Here is a 25,312-nt window from a genome sequence, read left to right on the forward strand (position 1 = left end):
AGGAAACTTTCATTTCATATGCATAGTGCTGATATAAAAATAGCATTGTTATGTCCTACCTTAAAAAAACCCAAAACCAAACATAGATCACAAGTGCTTTGCTGTGCTACTTCTCCCACTCTGGGGAAAAATGGATTAATCTGGTATTACAGATGCCAGTCATATTTTGTGATGCACTTACTATTGAAAGACACTCAGCTATTATGGGAATGATAATGTTATGGAAACACTAAGCAGAAGGAGGCCCTGTTGCTTGCTGTGCCTCTCTGAGGATGTGCTAAAAAGGGATCTGTGTTGAAGTGTGGAGCTGGGTCAGACAGCGTTGAGCAGCACTACAGGGATATCAGCAGCTCGCCTGCACCTCGCCATGGGAGGGGCTCTCAGCTGAGAAGCCAGATGATGTCAGGAAGGTGTTTCTCCTTTTTCTGTTGTTACTATATGAAAGGAAACTTCAGGCTCTAATAGGGAAAAAAGATGGAAGGTATAAATCTTTCATGTGCAAGAAACCACAGCCCAATGAATTTTATATAAATTAAACAAGAAAATAGAAAATTAAGATGGTGGGTTGTCTTGGAGGATGCACAGGCAGCAGTAAGAGGGGAATATAAACATCAGCTGGGGGGCTGCAGGAGAGTGTTGCTCTCTTCTGTCCAAGTGTGGCAGTGGTGGCCCTGGGCACCCCACTGCACCCCACTTCTGGGCTCAGCCATGCTTGGCAGCCCAGGCCCTCCCACATCCCCTCTGTGTCTTTCCTTCTCAGGTCTGGCTGGCTTCGCTCGGCTCTGCCCAGGAGATCAATACGAGGTATGTCTGCATCGGTTTATTTATTAAATAGCAAAAGAATCAAAAGGAAGGCATAACTCTGCTGCTCTTTATGTCACGATGGATAAAACCTTTTCACATCAGCACCTCAATGAACAGGTATTATTTTTCCCATATATGCTCTGAAAAACCTTGCCTTCTCTGTATGTCTGCTTTTGTCAGGGCATCTGTCAGAAGACCTGGATTTTACATTCAGAGAACTGGGTGATAGCTGTTAGAAGAACTTTGAGCTTTTTTTTTTTTTAACTTTTAAAAATCTTATTTTTTACAAAAGTTTCTAGTTCCCCTGGAAAAAATCATATGCCCCATCCCATACACGTAGGGCAAATGGAACACATCCTTGTAAGCATTCTTTACTGAATGCATAGGCTCTACTTCATCATAGAGCTCAGTGGCAGAAAGACACAATAACCATTTCTCAAGACCCAGGTGTTACCTGCTGTGAGGCTGCATCAGGATCTCTGGTCATTGCAGTGTTTCAATAGAGATCATCAGGAGTGTGTTCATTAGAGATGGATTAAAATAAAAGCTCTACCAGAACAGAACTAACCTTGCAAGAAATTTGCAGTGGATTGATAGTGAATCCCTCCAACCAGTATAGTACTTCCTAGCTGCCTCAATCATAGATTCTTTTGTTCCCACTCTCATTCCCTGTGACAAATGACTCCTGCTTCCTCTGTGGGGTCAATTAGTTGGTGCAGGTGTCTCCCAGCTGGCCCAAAGTGGTCTTCCTGCTCTTGATGCTTCAAAGTGGGTTACTGCACTAGGGATGTCATTCATTTCCGTCATCAGACAGCCAAAACCTCACAGCTGGGGAGGTCTCTGATGGGGAATGGCCAAAAGCTTACCTGCTGGAAAGGCAGATGCTCCAACAAGCTGTAGATGTTAGGATAGACCACTGGTGCTTTCATCCTGCCCTCCTAAATCTCCTTTGCCCTGCCACTTTCCCTGTAAGTGGAATTAAATGCCTTGCAGCTTCGTTATGAGTCATCAAGTTACATGTAGTTAAAAACTTGGGTGAGGGGTTCGCTACCAAATGGAGCAATAAGAAGAGGTGAGGGATAGAGATCCTCCAGTAGATTTTTCCTTCTGACTCGATGGGAAGTGGAAGGGCAGCACCTACGCCACCTAACTCTTTCAGCCTTTCTCAGACTCTTTCCCCAGTTCTGTTTCTGATATTTGTGCATCATGAGAACAGATTTCTCAAGAAAATGAGGGGATTTTTCTTTTTCAGATTTTCATGCGTTACGGTCGCCAGCGCTGGAAACTGAAAGGCAAGATAGAAGTGAATGGCAAGCAAAGCTGGGATGGAGAAGAGATGGTTTTCCTCCCTCTCATTGTTGGACTGATCTCCATTAAGGTATGCATGCTGACTCCTTTGCCTGCAAGCAAGGCAGGAGTCAAGAGTCTGCCTTCTCATGCACCATCAGCAAAAACACAAATGCAGATCATTAAACTCTTTAGAAACGAGCCATAATTAGTATTTCTGACACACCTACTAAAGTGCTGTAGTATTGTCCAGTTTAGATACTACAAGACTAATCCATTTGTGAGAGCTGTGGGAGAGATTTTCTTCCCAAACTGGAGTCTTTTCATCACTGTTCCATATCTTCATTGCCCTCAGTGTCCCAACATGGTTTTCTCCTGACTGGAAGTCCATATGCTTTCTTTTCCATAAGCCTTCAACCTAGAGATACCCATTCTCTCATCCCTGTCTAGAAATTGCTCCTAGAAACCATTCCAGATGTCCCTGGTTAGGAAGTTTAAACAGAAGAATGTCTTGAAAGTCTTAGGGGAAATGGCCCTCTTAGACACTGCAAAGACTTTATGAAAAAATATGCAGGTGATTACAAAACCCACTACCAAAATAATCCCAGATGCGTGAGACAGTAGGTTTTCAATGAAAGGCAAGTTGTGACACATGGTGAGTCACTCTCCTCAATCTAACACATAAGTTTAAGGTGGAAAGTTAGGAGAGAACCCCTTTCTATAGTACACAAGAATCCCAGTATTATTAAGGCTAATGTGTATATTCTCTTCCCTTTTTGGACTCTATCCAAACACTTTCACTTAAAAGGCTCAAGAACTGACTTTCAAGCAAACAGCCAAAGGCTGATTTGTGTAGGAGCTGCATATGGAACTGTCACTCTGAATTCCCAGGCAAATATATCTATAAATATGAATAGTGCTCTACTCCTACTGTAACAACATACACAGAGGTTGTTCCTCAACAGTAGATCTGTAGAAGTCCTCACCAAAGGCCATCCTTGGTGCAAACAATTACATGGCTTCAGAGTTACAAGAGAGAAATACCTAGAAGAGAGCTCCCTTGGGAATTATTAATTAGGCAAGTTACATCAGGAGATTCCCAGTCAGGAATTTGTCAGCTGCTGAGACACTCTATGGCCTCCCTGTTCTCACTCTTCCCTTGAGCTCTGGTTATCATTAGTGCAAAAGATCAAATACAAGACTAGACAGCCCCTTGGTCTAAGCCAGTATGGTTGTCCTCTTCTGACTCCTATAAAAAACATAAAGAAAACATGGAATCATGATCATATGCAACTATGCATTTCCTAAAAATAAACCAAAACAAAACCGCCACCAAACCCAGATTTTTTCCTTAAGTAATGCAACAGACAATCATATTTTAGAAGCTCTTTGGCAAGAAGGCCAGGCCAGACAATCAAAACTATTATTTTGGGATTAGGGGTTGCAATGCCTTTTGTGGTCCTAAATATCCTGTTCTCATCTCTTACAGGTCACAGAAGTTAAAGGACTTGCTACTCATATCCTTGTGGGAAGTGTAACCTGTGAGACAAAAGACCTGTTTGCAGCCCGGCCTCAGGTGGTTGCAGTAGACATTAATGACCTTGGCACAGTAAAGCTGAACCTTGAGATCACCTGGTAGTAAGTAGAACTCCTTGGTCACTCAATCAATCAGTCAATCAGCTGTTAAACTTCAGTCAAAGAAAAATGGTTCATCCATGTGGGTAGTTCTCTCGATATTTTTCCCTGCCGAGGAAGATTGTGAAGGAACTGTGGCCCAAGTTTGGTGTATGAGAAATAGTTCATGGTCAGCCACAGTTTGCCTGCTTTTCCTGTGGTGAAAAGGGTTGTGCCTAGTTTCAGCTGTTAAATTAGGTTTGGTAAGAACTGACATTACAAGGTATGGGAACTGCTTAGTGATGATAGATCTCAGAATTGCCCAAAGCTTACTTCAAAGCTTAAAAATGGGATATAACTGAGTCCTCAGATATATATATATATATATATATATATATATTTTAAATCATATTATGGATTCACACTAGCATAGCAAAGTTCAGGAGCTGGCCCATCTTGAAAAGCTGGCTTTTAAGGGCTTCATACACCACAAGAGTGATGGTAAGTGTCTTGGTGTTTTCTATTCACATTGGTCACCATAGGTGAGCTGGTAGCCTTAGGATACAAACCCAGTTCTCACTGCATTTTAATGAAATAAGTAAATGTCATTTCTGAAGAAGCATTGATGCATTTAACTTTTTACAATCATGTGTGCTGTTTCTTGTAATGCAATAAACATGAAGCCAGCAATAACAGCTCCTGGTTTCCTTTACAATGCAACAGCTCTATTAATAGTTGAGCACCTTTCTCATTAGTATGTGTGACACTTGGCAACTCAAATTCAAGAATACTTTTCATGTGAGAAGAATAACATCAGCCTACACTACAGAAATTATTTCTGAGGGAACACTTTTATCAGAACCGAAAACCACACTTCTGAGACTGCTGTCTAATTAACAACATTTTCTTTAAACACTTCAGTTTAAAAACTTGCTACCTCTGGGTTTTGATGTGCTAATAAACCACCCTTTCAAAAATGCTTTCTATGGACCTGAAAGTCCCTCTTGCTCAGCCTAACAACCTTTTATTTTCTCCCCTCTTGCTTGTGTATCCGTAGCCCCTTTGATGTTGAAGATTTGACCCCATCCACAGGAAATGTGAGCAAGGCATCTGCTCTCCAGAGGAGAATGTCCATGTACAGCCAAGGCACTCCTGAAACACCAACCTTCAAGGACCACTCATTCTTTGTAAGCTCTGTTTGGCCTCGTGTTTATGTAATGAGAAACCTTAGAGCAGTTCAAACACTGCAAACATTTCACTGCTTTACATGTCTAAGCTTTTTTTGCCCTGGTTCCAGCAGGTTACCCTTACAAATACTTATAAAGCAAGTGCATTCCTAGCTGCTAATCCTAAAAAAAGGTGACTATGATCCTGGCATCTTTGAAACTATGTGGCCAATTAATGCATACCTATCCTTCCTGCCTGACTGCTGTGATGCTTGAATAATCTTTAAAAAATGTGTTTTCATTTTGCAACAGTAGTTAAGCAACTATTATAGCACAAGTATTTTTAAGTATCCTGTGATAAAATTTGCCCCTGTACTGAAGATATTCACAGGGTGTTCCTGCATTTTGCATGAATCGAATTCTGAATGCTTAATCAGGCCATCTGTACAGAGATGAACTTGCAAGTGCTGCATCCCATGCCTGTAACTTAGTACTCTGCTGCAAAGCATTCATTTAACTTGCCCTTCCTCACACCCTCTTTGCTTTAACTGTTGAAGAAATGGCTGCATCCCCTGCAAGACAGGCCAAAGTTGACAATCTTAGATGCTCTTCAAGATACTTTCTTTGACAAGCTTCGTCGCAGTCGCTCTTTTAGTGACCTGCCATCGCTCAGGCTAAGCCCAAAAGCAGGGCTAGAGCTATATGTGAGTCCTGGTTTTTGTTTGGTGAAGGATTTTTTCAGTTCCTGTGTGGCATTTCCATTCCCACGCATGCTTTGTGTGTCGCTCTCTGTTGCAACTCGCTCATTTTGCTGACTGATTAGAGGGCAGGACATAACTGTGAGCCCATGCAGTTCCCATTAAATCAAAATTCCTCTTGGTTTCTACAGAGATAATGATCAGAAGTCAACTATCTGTGGGCAGAGAGCAGGGCAGGAGTACAAGCCACCAGTGTTCTTAAAGATCACCTGCTACACTGATTGACGGTCTACATTTGCCTAGTAACATGACTTTCAGAAGCTAAAATCACACCCATGTCAAAGAAAAGAAGAAATAAACCTTTGGCTATGATTATGTTTAGGGACAAAAGCTGCTAATAATACTAGAAAAAAATTTCAAGTTTTGGACACTTAACCCTTAAGCTTAACAACATGTGGATGCCTACAGTTCTTTCCAGCAAATTGTCAGCAAAATAGTAGTTGCCTTCCATCTGTGCCGTGCATTTCCATGAGCTGGCCACATAACAAAGCAGGGTTTGTAGGTTAGATAGGCAGGTTGTGACTCCTATAGTGATTTTTCCCCATGTGTCAGTCAGAGATGAGCATATGTATCTATATCTATATCTGCCCTGATAAGTCTGGAGTTTGCATAGGCTGGTTTTGCTTCTTTAATGAAACACCACCAATTTGGCTGACTCATTTCAACAGAAACTCATGTTGGAGAGAATTCCTGTATAACTCTGGTTCAACAATTGTTACAGACATCCATGCCACGTGCAGGACATTGAATAAAAGGAAATAGCACAGTACTATCACCATTTAACCACCATGACACTAGAGAAACTTGGAGCAAACTGTGTTACATTTTACGAATTACTACTTTAGAAGTCAGAAAATAAGTAGAACAGAAATCTGTAATGAGTAGGAAAATGCAGACAAGGTGGTTTATGTACAATCTTATTAAAAAGAGCCATGATACAGGAACTAGAGCAGTGCACTGGAAATGCAGTTTGAGAGGATATAATAGGGTGAGCAGATTTCATGACTCTCTGGAGATCATTTCCTAGAGCTCTCTTTTTAGCAGAGGCATGGCAGAGCCCAGGTTTTCCAGAAGTTTTCATGCTGAAATTGAGGACCTGTGCCAGATGAAAGCGGAAGTTTGATTTGAAATATTCTTTCCATCTCTCAAGTCTTGAATGCTTCTTTAATCTTTTGCCTTGCCTTTTTCTTTCCTGGGCACATGCTGTTATTTTTTTCCTCTTTCAAATGCTGATTGATAAACACTTTCTCCCTATTATCTTTTCAGTCGAATTTGCCAGATGAAGTCTTTGAAAATGGCACAGCGGCCACTGAGAAGCGGCCTCTCTCCTTCACTTTTGGTGACCTGCCTTATGAAGATGCTGTGCCCCCTGCCAACTCAGCAGAGTCCTCCTGTGCTCACGTCAGCTCCAGCCCTGACATCACTGCCACCCCCAGCCAGCACCGAGCCCTGGGGTCCTCCCAGAGCTCCAGCCTAGACTGTAGCAGCAGCGACTCCCGCAGAGACTCTGTTGCTGAGCCAAAGGACCTGCTGTCCCACGGAGAGGGAGCGGTGGCTGAGAGCAAGAACACCCCCAGGGCAGCTCCTGAAGTTTGCCAAAAGGTCTCTGATGCTGGGAGCGATCATATCTTTGTGGAAACGAGCGTCCCGGTGTCTCTCCTGCAGGACACGGATGAAGGCTCAGAACTCAAGCCTGTGGAGCTGGATACCTATGAGGGCAACATCACAAAGCAGCTGGTCAAAAGGCTTACATCAGCAGAGACACCCCTGACCCCAGAGAGGCTGCCTTGTGAGGGATCCATTAGTGGGGAATCAGAAGGATATAAGTCTTATCTCGATGGAAGCATTGAGGAAGCCTTGCAAGGGCTTCTCTTAGCTCTTGAGCCACATAAAGAGCAGTATAAAGAGTTTCAGGACCTGGATCAAGAAGTGATGCATCTAGATGACATCCTAAAAGTGAGTACAATTTCAGAAAATGCTACCCTAAAGAAAATCTGAGCAGGTACAAACTCCTTGCCTGCCTCGCAAACATCAAAGTAGGCTTTCTGGAGAATAGTAGAATTCCCTGGTAGCAGTAGATTTGCTCCTGCTTGGAGCATCCTTTCACAATGTTGCATTTTTAAACTTTTGTCAGCAATGTGCTTGTCATAGCCTTGTGTCCTCAAGCAACAGAACTTTTATCAAAACCTGGGGGAAAGAGAAAAAGGTGCTGTGACAGAAGGGTAATTAAATTATACCCTTCCCTGAATGCCTTGTGAACCATTGTGAATCACCTCTTGTGAACCCATTGCTTGTGCCATACTGGGGATCAAATATAGCCAAACTTCTGCCTTTGAAATCTATGAGTCACATCCTCAGTGGGTGTACTTTAGCATACTGCCCCTGAACTTCATGGAGCTGTGCAAAACTGCACCAGCTGAGGATCAGGCCTTGTAGCCATACAAGCTGAATTTTCTAAATTGCCAAAGGGATTTAGAAGCACAAGTGTCGCTGAAGGTTGCTGTCCCCCATGTCACGTCAGCATGGCCTTTTCCTTTTTCCCCTCATCCATTTTCATAATGAAAGACATCCTGTCATCACATCAAGATGCAGAGAATAATGTTAAAAATCATAAGAAAAGTGGTTTGCATGTGTGTTGTTAATATGTTTACTGCAGGTCACTGTTACTTGTATCTCCCCTGTGAATAACAACTCGTGACACGTTACTCTGCAAACAGTATTATATGGGAAATAATCATTTCAAATGCTTCATATTCATATGCAAGTTGGTCTGCTAGTCATTTAAGCCTCATTATTCAAAAATATGGCTGAGGAAGAAGCAGGGAATAATTTATTCTTCTGCATTATCTTTTTAAAAGAAACTTTGTTAAACCCCTTATTTCCATTGCATGGTATTTTTCCAAATTAAGCATCTTTTTTTGACAGCCTGCAGCCTCCATTCCTTGCATTATTTATTCCTAGAGAGGTTTGAGCAGGCAAAGGTACCATTACTATTATTTTCTAACTTGGTACAAGAGGATGACTATCCAAAGGGCAGAGAGACACTCTTTATTTAGGCTGCTTTGATCAGAAGTTACAAACAGACAGACATGGGATGGGGGTGAGAGGATGGATGTGTGCAGACAGGATTCCTGCACACTCGAGATGGACGCCTCTTCAGACCTGTGGAAGTCTGGGTGTCACCTGTTGATCAGCTCACAGACTGGCACTCAGCATCACCAGCAGCCATGCAGAAAAGGGCTCCTCATGCAGAAGGGTTGAGCTGGATTCCAGCTGTGGCTGAAGAAACCTCTCCTGGCCATATTGGATGAGCAGAGAAAATGGCCCACATGTTGCTGTTCCTGTCTGCTTGAAGAAGCTGCACTACCAAGCCCTGAAGGAAATGGAAGCTGAAACCATTGGTGCTGCACAAGAAGCAGGATACAGCACTCATCCTCATCACAGATATGTTGGGAATTGTGTCTGATCAGCTATTGACTGTACAGTCAGTTTAAGGACTCAGACATCCTAAGTGCAAGTGTATTACCATTAGTATTGTGTGCAAATGAATTACAAATGGAACTCCAGCTCCCTTCAGCTCTAGAGCAGCTGGTGCTGGATCTGAATTCCTCAGAGGCCAGTGCATTTTTCTGTGAGCTGAGACAAAGTCATGGCTCCTGCTTGGGACTGGAGGATGTGGCCTGTGTAATGACACCAGTGGCTCATGACTGTTTCTGATAAATAATCACATGGTATGAAAGATGTTGAAGTGATTTCACCAACCAATGGAGATGATCCCTCAAGTTACATCTGACTCTTCAGGATAACCCTGGAAGAAATTTTGAGGGCACATGTGGATGAAATGCCACATGGGGCCAGGGTATTTCATACTTCCTACAGCAACAGCAAGGTTCCTTTGCGTTTCTTCCCTGCAGTGAGGTGGGGATGGTTTCCCCCCTCTCTCTAGCACTGTTAATTTATGAGTTACAATACTGCCTTTCTCTGTCACCTAGGAATCTGATACCTTATTGGCTTTTCCTTGATAATCCATTTGGCTTCAAAGGCCACAAAACTCCTTTCATTCCATTAATAAATGTGCAGCTATGGGATGAAATTCATTCCTGGCTAAGGTCTGTTAGAGTTATGTCTGGAATAAATCAGGTAGTGCCATTGGATATGTATAAATTGGCTTCTGTAGCTAGAACAGCAATTAAGGAATGTGCCTTCCCCTTTCAACTTCCATTGCATTAATTCCCTTCATTCCTTTTGCAAAATGCCGAGAGCTGAGAAACTTGGATTCAAGAAGTTCTTCTCATTTCTATAAAACATGTTGAATTTTGCCTTTGAGGGTTTTCCTTTGGGGAAGAGAGTGGGTAGCATGAGGAGGGGAGGAGGAATGAAAGGCTTTCTCCAGTTCTCAGGCTTTGATTGTATATGCTATGAATATGAAGGCTTGAAATGAAACACCCAATAAAATGAAGTTTTAAAAATAAAATGAAGAATTTGAAGTTTTAAGCTTTATCAATTTTTTTCTTATCTTTCTTGTAGTAGCTAATACCTGGGGTTTTCATTGGTTCGTTCTGCCTTTGCAGTGCAAGCCAGCAGTAAGCCGAAGCAGGTCCTCCAGTTTAAGTCTAACAGTTGAAAGTGCTTTAGAAAGCTTTGATTTCCTGAACACCTCTGACTTTGATGATGAGGATGGTGGTGGTGTGGAGGTTTGTAATGGTGGAGGAGGTGCAGACTCGGTATTTTCAGATACTGAGATTGAGAAGAATAGGTAAGTTTGTAGTACCTGCCAGCTGTGCTTACGCCAAACTGACACCCTGGCTCTTTGTCACTAACAGGGGATCCTGGTGCACAATTTATTCAAGGAAGACTGACTAATCCTTTATGAGTTTTAGGGTCAGAGGGCTCCCCATGGATGCTGCATACAAAATCTTTAGTTTCCAGGACCATTTTTTTTCCTCTGTTGAAATATATGCAATCTGTCCTCCAGAGGAGAAGGGTAAATTAAATTAGGCTGACATCAATACTGGCAGAGCCTCTTCCTTGACATAGGTTTGGACCTGGCTTTCCTTGGATGTAATTACTAATTCCTCTGTGGTTTTTCCCCCCTCCCTTTGTCTTTTCTCTCTAGCCGAATGAGTCTTTGCAGTGGATTAAGCTTGTCAGTAACAATAACACAGGGCCAGATTTAAGCAGCATGATGTAGGTTGCCTTTGGAATGTAAGAGTGATGACTGGTACTCTGTTCATGGCCCTGCGTGTCACCTGCCCTTTTTTCATCACTTTTGGTCTTTCTGAGAAAAAAAAAAAAAAAAAAAAAAAAAAAAAAAAAAAAGCAAAAAAAGAGAAAACAAAAAAAGCTGTGGTGTTGTGCCGTGGCCTGCCATTGTTGTGTGACTTTAAGATGCTGTGCTTCAATCATTAGATCTTGAAAGCATGTTTGCCTCCTTTGAGCTGACACGATGCCCAGCAGGCACGTAAGCGGCACTAGAGCTGGAAAAAGAGAAAGGAACACAGTTCCCTCCCTGCCTGTGCTCTCTAGCCAGGGAGCTGTACTACTCACAGCTTGCTTAAAGCAGTTTGAGTGCAGTGAGCAACCACCGTGCTGTTCCCATCATGTCCCCATTCCAGAATAAGACTTGGTGGGAAAAAAAATTTGGGAAATTGTGTTGCTTGCTGAACTGGCACCCTGACCTCAGTCCGGTCTGTGCTGATTTAAGGATCTAGCTTCAACCCGTTAAAATAGAAATTAAAATTTCTTTTTTTCCCCTCTGGCTCATCCCCAGACAGTGCAGATTCCCACTTCCATTTTTAGATGTGTAAGTGTGTGACTCAGTGTAAAGACTGCATGTGTTGAAACTTCTGAACTTGCAGCCAAACACACTTGCCATCTGGGGACTGACCTCAGGCTTTGCATTTAAACATGGGGAGGATCATTTGTGCAGCAACACAATATTGGAAATAATTATTTAAAACACAGACTAGCTCAACACTCTTGCAGAAACAATTTGCAAAGTAAGCTGTACACATTGTGTCTAAAACTGCATATGAAAACATCATGTCTCTTACTTCAGCAGTGGTTTTCCTTCTGCAATGAACCTTAAATTTGACAGCAGGAGGATTCTGCAAGCACAGAGCTGTTCTTAGCAGAAATTGTCATGGTTCTTAATCCAGAGTAACTGGGCAGGTGATTCGTCACAGATGGGAGAAAGCTGTCACCACCAAGGGACAGTAACCACGACAAACCTTGCTGTTGCGGACATCACATCACTCAGGGCAAGCCAGTCAGGGGACAGGTCTGTCCCCTGGATGGGCACGTCCCTCCTGTTCCCAGGCAGGGCAGCCCTGCTCCTTTGTGATACGATGTGCCCATCACCAGGTTTCTGTGCACTTTCAGCTCTTCTGCCGTGCTCTTTGCTCATCCCCTTGTGTGTGAGTGGGGCTGTGGGTGTGGGTGTGTGTCTGCTGTGGCAGCTGCTGGCCCTGCACTGACCTCCTCTTCCTCCCTGCCTCCTCCCCAGTTACAGGACGGAGCACCCAGAAGCCAGAGGCCACCTGAGCGAAGCTCTCACCGAGGACACGGGCGTGGGCACCAGTGTGGCTGGCAGCCCTCTGCCCCTGACCACAGGCAACGACAGCCTGGATATAACCATAGTTAAGCACTTGCAGTACTGCACCCAGCTCATTCAGGTACCAGCCCAGCCTCATTTGGGCATTTATTTTAAATCCTTCCTGCCTGCAGGCTGGGAAGGTCAGCGCTGCTCCTGCGAGGCAGTGGGAGCTCAGGGCTGGCACAGACACCATGCTGGGGTTGGATGGTGACACCCTGACCCCAGCCAGAGGTGCCTCCATCGTTTCCATCCTGGCTGGTTTTGGAGCAGACCTGACCTGTGAACTAAGGGGGGCTTGGCACGAGCTGCCCAGGAGGGCTGAGGGGCAGGGCAGTGGGGACAGGGGCATCCCCTGCTCTGGGTTACATACTCCTGCTGGCTTTGCTGGGAGTGAAGTCAGTTCCCAGTTAAAGCAACCTGTGTCTTCAGGGGTAAAACAGGAACCCCATCTCCACTGTTTAACTGAGCCCCAGATGAGCCTGCAGCGTTCAAGAGCAGAGATGAATTTTTGCACGTGGTGCAGAGAGATTCTGTCTGCAATAGGCACGGTGAAGGCAGCATGAGACACCTCCTCTGGGACATCAAAATTGTCAGTTCATGCTCACAACTAGAGGGGCTTTTCTGTAGACTTTTTTTTCAGAGCTCATGCACAGCAAATGCGAATTTAAACATCCAGTAAGTGAGGTTATCAGGATTTTCCTGACAAATCAAAACATGCTGCAACTTCCTTGTCACAATTATTTTACTCTTCCATCTTATTTATAATTAGCTTTTTTTTCCCCAAAAGCTCGTTGAAGCAGGAGAGCGTGAGCCTGATTCCAGCACCCTTAGTGCTGAGCCAGAAACTCTGCTGACTCACACTATGAGGAAAAGGGAGGTTTTTTGGTTTCAATACAAGAGTATACAGTAAATATGCAGGTGAGCAAGGTGAACTTGAACCACATCCACACACACAGCAGATCTGATATGAATATTATTTACATAAACTGCTGAAGAAGATGTAGATAGCAGCAGCAGGGAGTATTAGCAAGGATTAATTAATTAATAAAATTAATAAAGGCACCTAAGTAATTGATCAAAGCTGAAATGGAATAGAGAAAGAGCAACTTGTGGTCTTCCCCTGTACAGGGTTGTCCTGAAAGTCTATGGCCCACATTGTGTGAAAGTCAGACTAATATTCTTGCCTGGCTTTAAGTCTCGTGGTGATGGGTTTCTTTAGCTTTGTGGAGTGTGTAAATCAGAAATTACTTTCACAAATGGCTACTTGGATTCTCAGGTGTCTGGATGTGGATGTAGATGTTGAAGGTACAAGCAGTGATGCATATCAACTAGGACCAAAAACTATCCCAACAACAAAAAATTTTTTAAGTTAAGGAGATTCTGCAGTTCCAGGCAATGAATTTGTTGTTGCACTTCAGGTGTTTTGGAGTTTTTTTGTTTTTTCTGAGGCTGGGTTTCTTTTTGGTTCAATGACTCCTTTTTGCCTCTTCCCATTTGTCTTCACCAGCAAATTGTGTTCTCCAGTAAAACACCATTTGTGACAAGAGACCTCCTGGATAAGTTGTCCAGGCAGATCCTTGTGGTGGAGAATATTGCCGAGATCAGCACTGAGAACTTGGGAAACATCACCTCTCTTACTGATGGTAAGAAACAGCTTAGGGGCTTTCCTTCTGACAAGGATTTGCCTGGGTATGTGTGTCTGCTGAAATAATCACTGTGCAGAGCTCACCAGCAGTGCAGGAGGGGCCATTGTAGTAAGGGCTGGCTCAGGGTCACCAGGAGACGCAGCAGGCAAGGCAGGTGTCACCTACATCTGTCCTCAGTGCTGAAATGCAAGTGAGAAGAGAAAGCACTTATCCAACCTGATGTGCAGAAGATGGACAGATGTCATTGGTGTTATGGGCTAGGGATACTTCCACCTCTGAAGACCCAAATTCTTCTTCCACCTTTCTTTCCTGAGGAAAGGCACAATTTGCATTACAATATCAAAGGCGTAATACAACTTCCTGAACATTTTCATTTTTAGTCGTCTCTATGGAGAACTTCTAAGTTATTTTTCTTTTTGCATCTATTTTAATACATGGAAGAGTTTGCCAAACACATAGTTACGCTCTGGCAGGATGGGTAAATGCTACAATGAGTATTTACTATATCAGAAAATTGGGGCAAAAACTGTGACTTACTTGAAGCCATGTCTAGTGCTAGGACAGGGACCAAACTTGTCCAGACCATTTGTGGTGTTCCCCTAGTATTTTGTGCTATTTAAGAGGAAGGGACATCAATGCCAAGAACTGGATCAGGAGCAAATTTTCTCACATTACCATGGGAAACAAAAAAAACACGTTACAAACCTGGGGTGAGCACCTGGTCATGCTCATGAAGGTAATGGCTTAGGGAGACCCAGCAAACAGTAACTGTTTATCAGTGGGATTGGGTGAGATGTCCTTTATTCTTACCTTCTTTTTTCAAAGCTGATGTTTCTAGCATGGCTTTGTTTCATTATTCATTTTGTCTCCCCCAGCAATTCCAGAGTTCCACAAGAAGCTGTCACTGCTGGCTTTCTGGATGAAGTGTACTGGCCCTGCAGGAGTGTATCACACCTCTGCAGACAAGATGATGAAGCAGTTGGATATCAATTTTGCCACCACTGTGAATGAGGAGTGTCCAGGACTTGCAGAAACAGGTACAAACTGCTGCAAAAAAATGTGTCAAAATGGAGAACAGTTGTTTACTGAGCTTTGTTTTCCAACCCCTCGGAGATCTGTTTGGCCACAGTTCCAAGATCTCATTTGAAAACTATTGCTACAACTCTTGAAACAGTTTGGCCCCAAATAATAAAAAAAGGTGAGGTTAACAGAAAAGAAAATACTGTTTTAAGGTTTATGAGCTAACCAGAAAGAAAAGTCTATTCCAAAATACAGGTTTGTAAGTGATTCAGTAAATCAGGAATCCTTGGACTTAATTTTGTGTATCTGTATAATTCCCACACCCATTACAATGCACTGGGATTGAAATTAATCCACATTCAAGTGAGTTTGTCTGAGCACAGGTTCTTGTCTTGTGGGGGATGTACCACACCTCAAACTCTAGTTATGCTGACTAGCTCTCCCTTGGACAGAATGGGGATGGAGGCTGATTTGCCCAGGTGTGGGTGCCTACACAGGGCAGTGTTCTCCTTCCTGCTCCATGCTACAGCTCTCACAGGCAGTGCCTCAGACTAGCTTTCTGCATGCCACACTAGTACAGGAACATGAAAAATAGCAAAGCCAAATCCTGCCTCAGAGGCACTGTGGGGATGTACAGGCAGTGCATGTGGAGAGGGGGTTATGATGCAGGATATTGTTCACGCTAGAAATGATGCTCTGTTGATTGCCCAGGGAGCTGCACTAGCCATCTGTAAACTGGCAGAGGTTTGTCCTTACAAAGAAATTCTTTGGCAATGAGACCCAGACAGGGAGAAGGCCTGTCCAGCTTCTAACCTAACCACAGCTGAGCTTAGAAACATTGGGAACATCACTTAGAAACATCACTTATCTGGCCTTGCAGATGAGGTTCTTTCTTTCCAGTTTTGAAATGGATTGTGTAATTTTGCCAGCAGCTTTTGCTCTCACTAACCTGTGCCTTTGTCCATGGCCTCCCGCAGTCTTCAGGATCCTGGTGTCTCAGATCCTGGACCGGACGGAGCCCGTGCTCTACTCCAGCATGTCCTCCGAGACCATCACTGTCTTTCAGTATTACAGCTACTTTGCCAGCCACAGCGTCAGTGACCTTGGGAGCTATTTGCTGCAGCTCGCCAAAGAAGGTAGGGTTGTAAATTCTGCTGGCTGCTTAGGGAGTACACCCCTGTCCTTCTGAGCTCAACACAAGGCAGTCCAGCCCTGAGGCTGGCTTTACAAAAGGAGGAGAGAAAAGAGACAAAGAAGTGTCCTGGCTATTAGGTGAATGCACATGAACTGTTGTGCATGTCAAGGAGCTGATGCAGATAGACCCTCAGTCAATCCTATTTCCATATTCAAATGGAAAAAAAACTGTTTTGAAAGCACTGTTTTTCAGGGAATGGCTGATGTGGTGGGCTGAGCCCAAGGTCTGGGAAGTTTTCTGTGCCCACACCTTGGATGATTGTGGTGGTGTTCACAGGGGTCCCAGGATGGAGACGAGAATCTTGACTCCATGTTTCAGAAGGCTGATTTATTATTTTATTATATATATTCTATTAAAATAAAATTATATATTAAAACTATACTAAAAGAATAGAAGAAAGGATTTCATCAGAAGGCTTGAAAGGAAAGGAATGGAATGATAATAAAATCTTGTGACTGACCAGAGAGTCCGAGCCAGCTGACTGTGATTGGCCATTAATTAGAAACAACCAACATGGACCAATCAAAGATGCACCTGTTGCATTCCTCAGCAGCAGATAATCATTGTTTGCATTTTGTTTCTGAGGCCTCAGCTTCTCAGGAGAAAAAAATCCTAGCAAAAGGATTTTTCATGAAATATGTCTGTGACAGATGATGTCTTGGTCTTTCACCACCTGTTATGGAGACAACTCCAGAAGTGCTGAGCAATTCTCAGGGATCACAGCACTTCAGAGTTTTGCAGGCCCTGCCACCAAGAGCTAAAGAGAGAAGCAGATGCTGCACAAAGTGTGCTGAACAGCAGTCCCTGGCAAGCCAAGTTGTCTTCTCTGTTTGAGAGGGAGTTTGAGGAACCTTGCCTAGTTTTCCTTTTCATTTGGGCATATGAGGGAGCTTTTGCTCAAAAGCCTGGAAGCAAAATGACATTTCAACTCACCTCTGAAACATATTAGCCCTAGCTCTTTTTGGCAGACACCAGTCTCTCCAGGAAAAGCTCTCATAAAGATGCTCTGCAAGTCAATACCCTGGCAAGGATATTTAGTCTCAATTGTTAGAGTGAGAATTGACATCTTCCAGCAGAAAGCAAAGATTTGACAGGGCTGCTTGTAGCTCTGGGTAGGCCTAAGTGCTGCACTTGGGCCCATCTATTCATCTCCTCCTCACTTGAAGAAGGTCTGAGAAACTAGCCCAGCTTAAAGCCCAGACAATTCCCCATGCAGACACACTGCCATGCTGCAGTTGCTCAGATGGGAATATTTTTGTATCCTCAGTGTGTGTAGTATAAATCAAGGATTGCTAGTGAGGAAAGGATCAATCCAAAGTGCTGAGAGGACAAAGTAACACAGACCTTTTTCTTGCACTTCCAGCATCTGTGGTTCAGGTGCTGCAGTCAGTGAAAGACGGAAAACTGCAGCACAACGTGTCCAAAATAAACTCCAATAACCTTCCACCACAGCAGGAAGTTTTAAGAGCTTTGGCTTTACTTCTCAATGAAAATAAAAATGAAGTCAGTGAGACTGTGGCATCACTTCTGACAGCAACTGCAGAAAACAGGCACTTCAGGGAGAAGGTAAGTGGCAGAAAATCACCTGTCACATGACTGACCTGTGTCATCATGACTTTTTCTACCTGCATGTCTCAAATATCTGTGCGTATAAAATAACTGATCCAAGCTTGATTTAAACTGATCCAGAGGGATATCCTGTCTAATTTTTCTGCACATGTGAAGGTCTGTTTCTGTCTTTATGCCAGTTTGCTTGTACCTGTCATTACGCTGAACAGGTACCAATCAAAACTGCAAATACTCACTGAGTGCTGTGCGCTCCAGCTATCTTCCACACTTCAGCATTTCTGCTGCCCTGTCTCAGACTTGCCTTCAGTCCAAGGCTTCAAGGTAACAGTCCCCACCACATGCAAAGATGTAGGTCTCAGATTTTTTTTTCCAGAGGAGTCTGTCATCTATGGAACTTCCCAGCATTTCCAGAGGGGACAGACTGCCTTGGACAAACACAGCTCAGCTGTGAGACCTAAGATTTGAGTCTATCTCTGATACCAAATGCAACAAGCAGGGCCAGATTAAGCACAGAAATTAAATAGAGGGTATAAGGAGGAGTAAGAAGAAATTAGGGATTGGCTCCTACCCTTTCATGGCAGACCTTTCCCTACTATCCATCTTGCTCTCTGTCAGGAAAGAGCAACAGAAGAGGCAGCTGGAAGAGGAAGAGTGGCAGAAGGAAGGCAAAGGGAAGAGAAAAAGTCTTTGCTTTTCTTGTCCCCTCTGTGCTTGCCCTCCCACTTCATCTTCCATTTTTGCAGCCTCTTGGTATTTCATACCATCCTTCTCCCATCCCCAGCTTCCTAGAGGCAGCATCTCAGGGCAAATATAACCTTCTCCTGGAACAGGCATGTGTAGCTGATACCTGGTCCATTGCCTGCAGGAAGGACCACAGAGTGGCTTCTGTGAGGGTATTATGCAGCTTTATGAATTATGCTGCAGATGGATTCACTGTACAGCCGAGTGCTGCTGAGATTTGCTGCTCAGTAGTAGCTGCTAATTTCTAGGGTCAAGCAGTAAACTGGTCTAGCAGCTCATCCTGACATTGTAATAATTATGTTAAGTCTCCCTAGGGTCTATACCAACTAGTTCATTATTATCCCTACATTAAAGAGACCATCCCAAGGGCCACCTCTTGAGATATTAGACTCCAAAGCCCATTCAAAGCTCTTTGGTGATGTATGGTGAAAGGCCTTCAAAGGTGCCAGATTGTGCATCTCACTTTAATATGAACTTCTCCTCACCAAAAGCTGCCCTGAGACTGCTGATCTATGACTGGTGGTCTGGCCTGGACCTGCTGTAGGGAATTATCCCAGCTGTGCCATCCCACATGCTCCCTGCCAGGGAGGCAGGCTGCAATTGCTGTCCTTTAACAGGGTAGCAATATCTCCATGCTCCACCCTTCTCTGTGGAAGCACAGACATTTTCATTGCTGTTCTTCTTTATCTGTTTTCAGGCATTGATTTACTACTGTGAAGCACTAACCCAGCCCAACCTCCAGCTGCAGAAAGCAGCTTGCTTGGCTCTAAGATACCTCAAGGTAAGAGACAAGGAATACACTGTGGTGCTTGGCTTTGTTTTTGAAAGGACATCTGATAGGTACAAACAACAAAACAGAAATTTCAATAACAGCAGCAGTAGTGTTTTTGTTTTGTTGCTGTGCTCCATCCTTTTTCAGATAAAGGGAATTGTTTAGAACCTTCTAAACCACAAACACTTGGGTTCTGTGACCTTGGCAAAGTTTTGTCTTTTGCATATCATCTTTTCCTCCCTCTCATACTGACTTCAGGAGACTCGGTTCCACATCACAAAGAAAAAAAAAGTTAATCCGTAAAGTACTGACTGAGAAGGATAAAAAAATGCTTTCCCAGGATAAAATGAGCTCTAATGCATGTGGGCTGCAGTAGTAGAGAAGAGAGATCACAGCTTGTTTTGTGACAAATAACTGGTCATAATATCTGGGCACTGCAGCTTCAGCTAGCATCTGGTACCATCTTTGCACTCCAGCCTGTGACAGGATGGGAAAATGCACTTTTGTTTTGGTTGTATAGAGCCATGGGAGACAGCAGCCACCCAAGCCTGGCTGGTATGGGTGGCTGCTGGGGCAAAAAATGTGTTCCATGAGACTGATGCACTTTGGACTGACTATTTCTCCCTCTAGTCTGTCCTCTGGAAGGCAGTTCTAAACTGTAGCTTCATCCCAGTCACAACTGATGCCATTCAACACATAATCCAATATTGTTTAAATATGAAAAAACCTTTCCCTTAAAGGAGAAGCTAGCAGGCATCCCTGAGAGGCAATGCTGAGGGACATTACATCTCTGCTGCCTGGGGGTGCAGTGGGGTTTTTGATTGCTCAGGAAAACTCAGACTAGGAACCAGTGGTGGGAACTGGAGCTAGGCAAGTTTAACTTGAGCAGTGTGGCTCCAGTGAGTCTTGAATGGTGAGAATGGCTGAGCAAAAAAGCTGCTGAGGGAAAGTATCACCATTTGGAATCTTCAAAGCAAAAGCTGAAGCTGGAAGTTATTACTTCAGAGATGGAAATGCTACAATGGATAGGTGGCTGTGGATGGGGTAACCCAGGGCAGTTTAATCCACAATTGCTTGTGGATTAAGCAAAGGGCCCAGTGAATCTCTGAGGTTTTTTTCAGATGGCAGCAAGCTCTGTGTGGCTGTGCCCCATCACTCTCAGGCATTTGAGCTGTAGTCAGCAGTGCAGCCTCACCCCGAGTCACACACGAGTGGCCACACTGAAGGCAAGGGGGTGAGGTGTAATGGCTGTGGCAGCAAAGCCCTCATTCAGAGCATGCAGCCCAGGCCTTGTGCCCCTTGGATCGACAGGGCTCATACAAATGCTGACTCTGTGCCTCAGTGCCTCTTCCGTGTGTCACACTGGGGCAGCACCTGCCCTTCCTTTCACTCATCTCTCTTGTAGTATTAAATAGCCAGCCAGAGACGCTATGACAGCTGCTCTCCCCAAAGACCTGACATTTTTGTATCACAGAACAGGATTATTCCTTGCTTTCTTCCCAAAAATAGCAGAGGCAAGGCAGAAGTCTGCAAATGCTCGTGAGCACAGGCTTACATGCCTTATAGGAAACCCATTTGCTAGACCCCTGTCTCCTGTTCATTTCCCTGCTGTACCCCTACCTTGGCATTTTATGGCCTTGGTCCACAGCCCATCACCTATCCTACAGTCAGAAGTGGCAGACATAGGTGGTCTGTCAGATTTATGTATGAAGTGCATAGGGTAGGAAAATTAGGAAGGCTCCACACCAGCAGCAGAAAATACACCTCCTCCAAATGCTTCCCCTCAGGGAAACCCCATTCCTCCTGTCTCCACCAAAGCCCTTTGCTTGCAGTGGGAAGGGCAGTGCAGAGGATGGTTCCTATTTACATGCAAGGTTGTGGAAAAACCCCAGTGTCCTGTGTGGTGCTGAAGCATTTCTCTTTGCACTTCCCAGGCTACTGAGAGCATTAAAATGCTGGTCACGCTCTGCCAGTCTGACAATGAAGAGATCAGAAAAGTGGCGTCCGAAACCCTGCTCTCCCTTGGTGAGTTGCCTGGTTTAGAGCAATATTTAATTTTATTTTTGAACAGAGCAGCATGTAAGACATCTGAGCTATGTCAATGTGAGACTGTAAATTGAAATAGAACTTTACAGAGTGATTTAAACAAGTCAGAAAATACACATTCTTAAAAATCATTCATTTTGAAAATGAGCTAAAAAGAGAAATTGAATTGTGTGAGTCTGGAGGGGGAAGTAGCAAAAGGAAGGATAGCAAAGGAGAAGTTGAGAAACAGAAAGAACTGATAATTAATCTGCACAGTTTCTGGGCACCAGTACTTCAGTGGCACGGAAAAATTGTGTTTTTCTGGTCTTTCAGCTAGGCATGAATTTCTACTCCGTGGGGGAGGTGTCCTTGTGTTATTTTAATTATGCAAACCCTTCAAATATGCTCTCTTCCATTCACCACTTCAGCAGGAATTCAGTCTGCTGTTGGACGTGTTATCGCTCAGATTATAAAACAACTAGCCCAAGGACACTTGAAAACTGATTGTTCTGCCATTCTTCTGGACAACATACAGAGACCATTTTTGGTTGATTATTGCCAGTTCAACACATTAGGCTCAATGCTGTCTTAGTGGAAGTGCATATAGATGGCAGTAGCTAAGGAAAAAGAGGTTGAAAGACACAATAACATTTAGCAAACATACTGCTTCCTCATTTTCAGCAGTATAGAAGTAACATTGTAGATAGACTCACTTCTTTAAAGTGCCAGGAAGTGGGAGATGGATAAACTTTATATTTTCCAAGGTTGAAGTGGATAAACATTTACCTCAAGTACATCACAGCAGCAGCTGAGACCTTGAGAAGCACAATAGGTCATTCAGTACAAGTGTGCAAGATAGTGTCAACTCATCATATAAGCCACATCTGCTTCTGTCTGGCTTTAGATAACCAAACAAGTTACATGGGAAGTTAAAAAAAAAAATAGTTTGAACATTCAGAGCATGTTTAACTTTTCCAAATAATTTCTGAAATTGTTTCTCACAAGATAAAGTTTAAGAAGGGGTAGAAGTTACTGGCCAATCAGTACCTTCTAACAGTATTTAAATGTTCTAGGGCAATGACATAACACATTGTTATGCTTTATCATTTTGCATTCAGGTGAAGATGGGAGACTGGCATACGAGCAGCTGGACAAATTTCCCCGGGAATTTGTTAAAGTTGGAAGCCGCCGTGGAACTGAAGCTGCCACAGCTTTTTAGGTGGAAAAAAACGTGCTAATATTTAACAGGCATTAAAGTAGGATGGAGCTGCACTTGAATTGTTCCCCACAGTGTGGGGAACAAAAGGAAGACTTTAAAGAATGCTATGAGAATGTTCCAAAATGTAGCAATTTACAGATTTCTTCAAGAAAAGCAAAATCTAAAATCCAGCTTAAGGATTCCTATTGGCTCCTCGTTGCAGCTCATGATGGAACAGTTGGATGCTGAGGAACAATACTTTCTTGACTGATTCTAAACAAATAATATAATTGCAGTTATTCAGCCTCAACAGACTTCTGTGAGGTTTTTAGAATTTGGCATCTCCATATATTTTCCTACTATATTTACTTCCTTGAAGTTGTTGTGAAAGCTTGAGATGTGTGATACCGTATCTATCAAGGACAATCAGAAGGCCACCTGAACAGGCATGCAAAGTTTTCCCTTGAATCCCAAATGAAGTGTCTGCTGCCATGCAGTGTCCCCAGCAACACTCCAGCGGCAGGAAACGCTGCTCAGCTTTCTCAGTTGTGTCTTGGAATTGAAATACAGGAAAGTTCTACAAGTTTTGCCTTGAGAAACAGCATGATGTAAACCCTGGGAGGCATCACTTTGGTGACTCATTCTAAATGCCTCCACTGGTCTTTTATTCCCTTCTCTTGCCCTCCAGCAGCAAACCATCATTAATCCAGCAATTTCTGAGGGGGATCAAACAATCATGTAGGTTTCTGAAAACTAAATGAAAAGGTAAAGAGCATTTATTTATTCTGAGAAGGAGGAGTGAATACCGCTAATTGCACAAGTCCCCAGAACCATTTTGTCCTGCAGTTGCAGGCAGGATTGGATTTTGTACCTTCTAATTAGAGGAGCCTAGTTTCTATAGAGCGATTTCCATATAAAGAACAGAACAAACTCAAGTGGACCTGGGAGGCAGTAATAAACAGAGGGGGAAGTGAATGCACCCCCCTGCCTGCACTGCAAGGCTGAAAGACAGCGAGTGCTTCAAACTGTTGATTACAAGCCTTAAGGTAACAGAGGAGGTGAACAGAATTTAACAGAAGAGTGTTCCTGTACTGTGTTCATTATGCATGAAATGCTGGTTTAGATGTCAATTGAAGTATCCAAATTTGCATAGAACAACATAGAAAATATTGCAAACAGTTCACATCAAGAGGAAACCTTGTGAGCCAAACACTTTGGCAGGCAGGGATCATTTGTTTTGTTTTTTTTTTTTTACTGTGAATGTTACAAGAATGTACATATCTGTATATTTATAAATATATATATTCTTCCTTTAATTAAAGAAGTACATTTTGTACACTGCAAAATGTTTACTTGTTTACTGAGGAATATAAACTCTTTTTGCAAAGGTGGAATAGCCATGTTATGGTTTTTATACTACACATGTCCCATCAGTTGAATTCTTTCAAGGTGTCCTTTTGTATCTACTACTTTTTTTTTTTTTTAATTTTTTTCTTTTAGTTTTGTGGCATTTGTACTCACCATATTTCCTATCACATTTAAGTTATAATAAAGATTATTTTTAATTACTAAGCACATCAGTCCATATGTACAGTCACCCTTTCCATCAGCAGCCTCTTCACTGTCAGGCTCATAGTTTAAGTTCAGAGCAAGCCAGTTCTGTGTATCATTCAAGATACCAAGGAAGGCTCCACAGGGACTACCAGAAAATGTGCTGGAGAGGCTCCAGGATTGTTAGCCAACTTGCACTGATTACTCCTCCCTTCTATGAAGACAGACTCTCCTCAGACAGAAGACATTCCTTCCATTCATTTTCCCTTTTCAAACATTCAGGCTGACACACCTTGGGGAATGTAGAGCTGCCTATGGAGCAGCCAAAGCCAGAAAGAACAGGGAGCAGCTCACATACAGAGGTCCTGCACCAAATGGAGGGTGTATCTCATCCCATTATAGCTTGGAGAAGTTTATTAGCCTAAAGCTGATCTGCTACATCATTGCAGCCAGGATTCATGACAGCTGTGACAAAGCTTCCAAAACCTGAAGGCAAAGAAAAATGACCAAACCATTTCTTTGTCTCCAAGCTTGTACATTTCTTTGCTTCCAGAGCTGACAATGCTGCCTTTTCCTGGCACATTAACACACTCCTTAGCAGAGTAGGAAAAACCAGATGCACAGAGGTGAGCATCACAAGGCTCATGCTTACCAACAGTAAAGAAGGAAGCAGCAGGCAGTAATTACAAAAGCTCTTAGGGCTGCAGCAGGCTTACTTGGACAAATTCAAAGGTCAGGGCTACCCCAGGAAAGTGTGTTAGGAAAAAGTTCCCATACAAAGTAGCTCAGCAGCAGTGCAGATGGAAGAGACAGGCAGCTCGCTAGAAGTGCACTTGTGGGAAAGGGGTTTGTTTATCTGGTGGTAAAGGTATCCTTACCTTATGCTGTGGTGGTTTTTACTACCCCTGCCATGCTGTCACTGTCTCAGCATGTGGCCCCATAAATAGAAACCTGTAGCACCCCTATACTACTGTAGCCACAGCAGCAACATGTTAGGCTGCCCAGTTTCACACTGTTACTGGCAAGGCTGTTGTGTCCATCAGGCCTTCAGAAAAGTTATCCTCTATAGCTTCACCCTGTCCTGCAGTCGGTAATATATACTTCATAAATTATACTTTATACATGCTTATCACTAATGTGGACTTCAAAATTAAGAGTCAGCAACTGCCAGATGTATCTTAAGTATGGCTCCTGCTTTGCAGGGGGATTGTCCTGAGGAGAGGATCCACAGCACCCAGGTTCAAATGGCAGCAGTGTCCCTGAGGGTAGGATAGATGTGTCCTCACAACTGATCACATTTCATTACAGGCATCTGCCAGCAGTTCAACAACCAGCAGCACATTACAGTTCCTCATAGCACTATTATCAGCT

At 43.4% G+C, this 25,312-nt stretch overlaps 1 protein-coding gene across 1 annotated transcript in view; it reads left to right on the forward strand.

Moving 5' to 3' along the window:
* Positions 1-23,915, forward strand: part of RIPOR2 (RHO family interacting cell polarization regulator 2) — a 68,770-nt gene extending 44,855 nt beyond the window's left edge. The window contains exons 9-22 of the mRNA XM_058822978.1: positions 761-804; positions 2,057-2,182; positions 3,581-3,729; positions 4,763-4,892; positions 6,896-7,585; positions 10,201-10,385; positions 12,135-12,303; positions 13,732-13,867; positions 14,746-14,907; positions 15,868-16,026; positions 17,449-17,651; positions 19,093-19,176; positions 21,102-21,192; positions 22,311-23,915. Of these exons, the coding sequence (XP_058678961.1) occupies positions 761-804; positions 2,057-2,182; positions 3,581-3,729; positions 4,763-4,892; positions 6,896-7,585; positions 10,201-10,385; positions 12,135-12,303; positions 13,732-13,867; positions 14,746-14,907; positions 15,868-16,026; positions 17,449-17,651; positions 19,093-19,176; positions 21,102-21,192; positions 22,311-22,411 (2,429 nt within the window). The 3' untranslated portion in view covers positions 22,412-23,915. The remainder of the gene's footprint in view (positions 1-760; positions 805-2,056; positions 2,183-3,580; positions 3,730-4,762; positions 4,893-6,895; positions 7,586-10,200; positions 10,386-12,134; positions 12,304-13,731; positions 13,868-14,745; positions 14,908-15,867; positions 16,027-17,448; positions 17,652-19,092; positions 19,177-21,101; positions 21,193-22,310) is intronic.
* Positions 23,916-25,312: the final 1,397 nt, after the last annotated feature.

The sequence above is a fragment of the Ammospiza caudacuta genome, chromosome 1, assembly GCF_027887145.1.
Source record: "Ammospiza caudacuta isolate bAmmCau1 chromosome 1, bAmmCau1.pri, whole genome shotgun sequence".
In the NCBI taxonomy this organism is placed as follows: Eukaryota; Metazoa; Chordata; class Aves; order Passeriformes; family Passerellidae; genus Ammospiza; species Ammospiza caudacuta.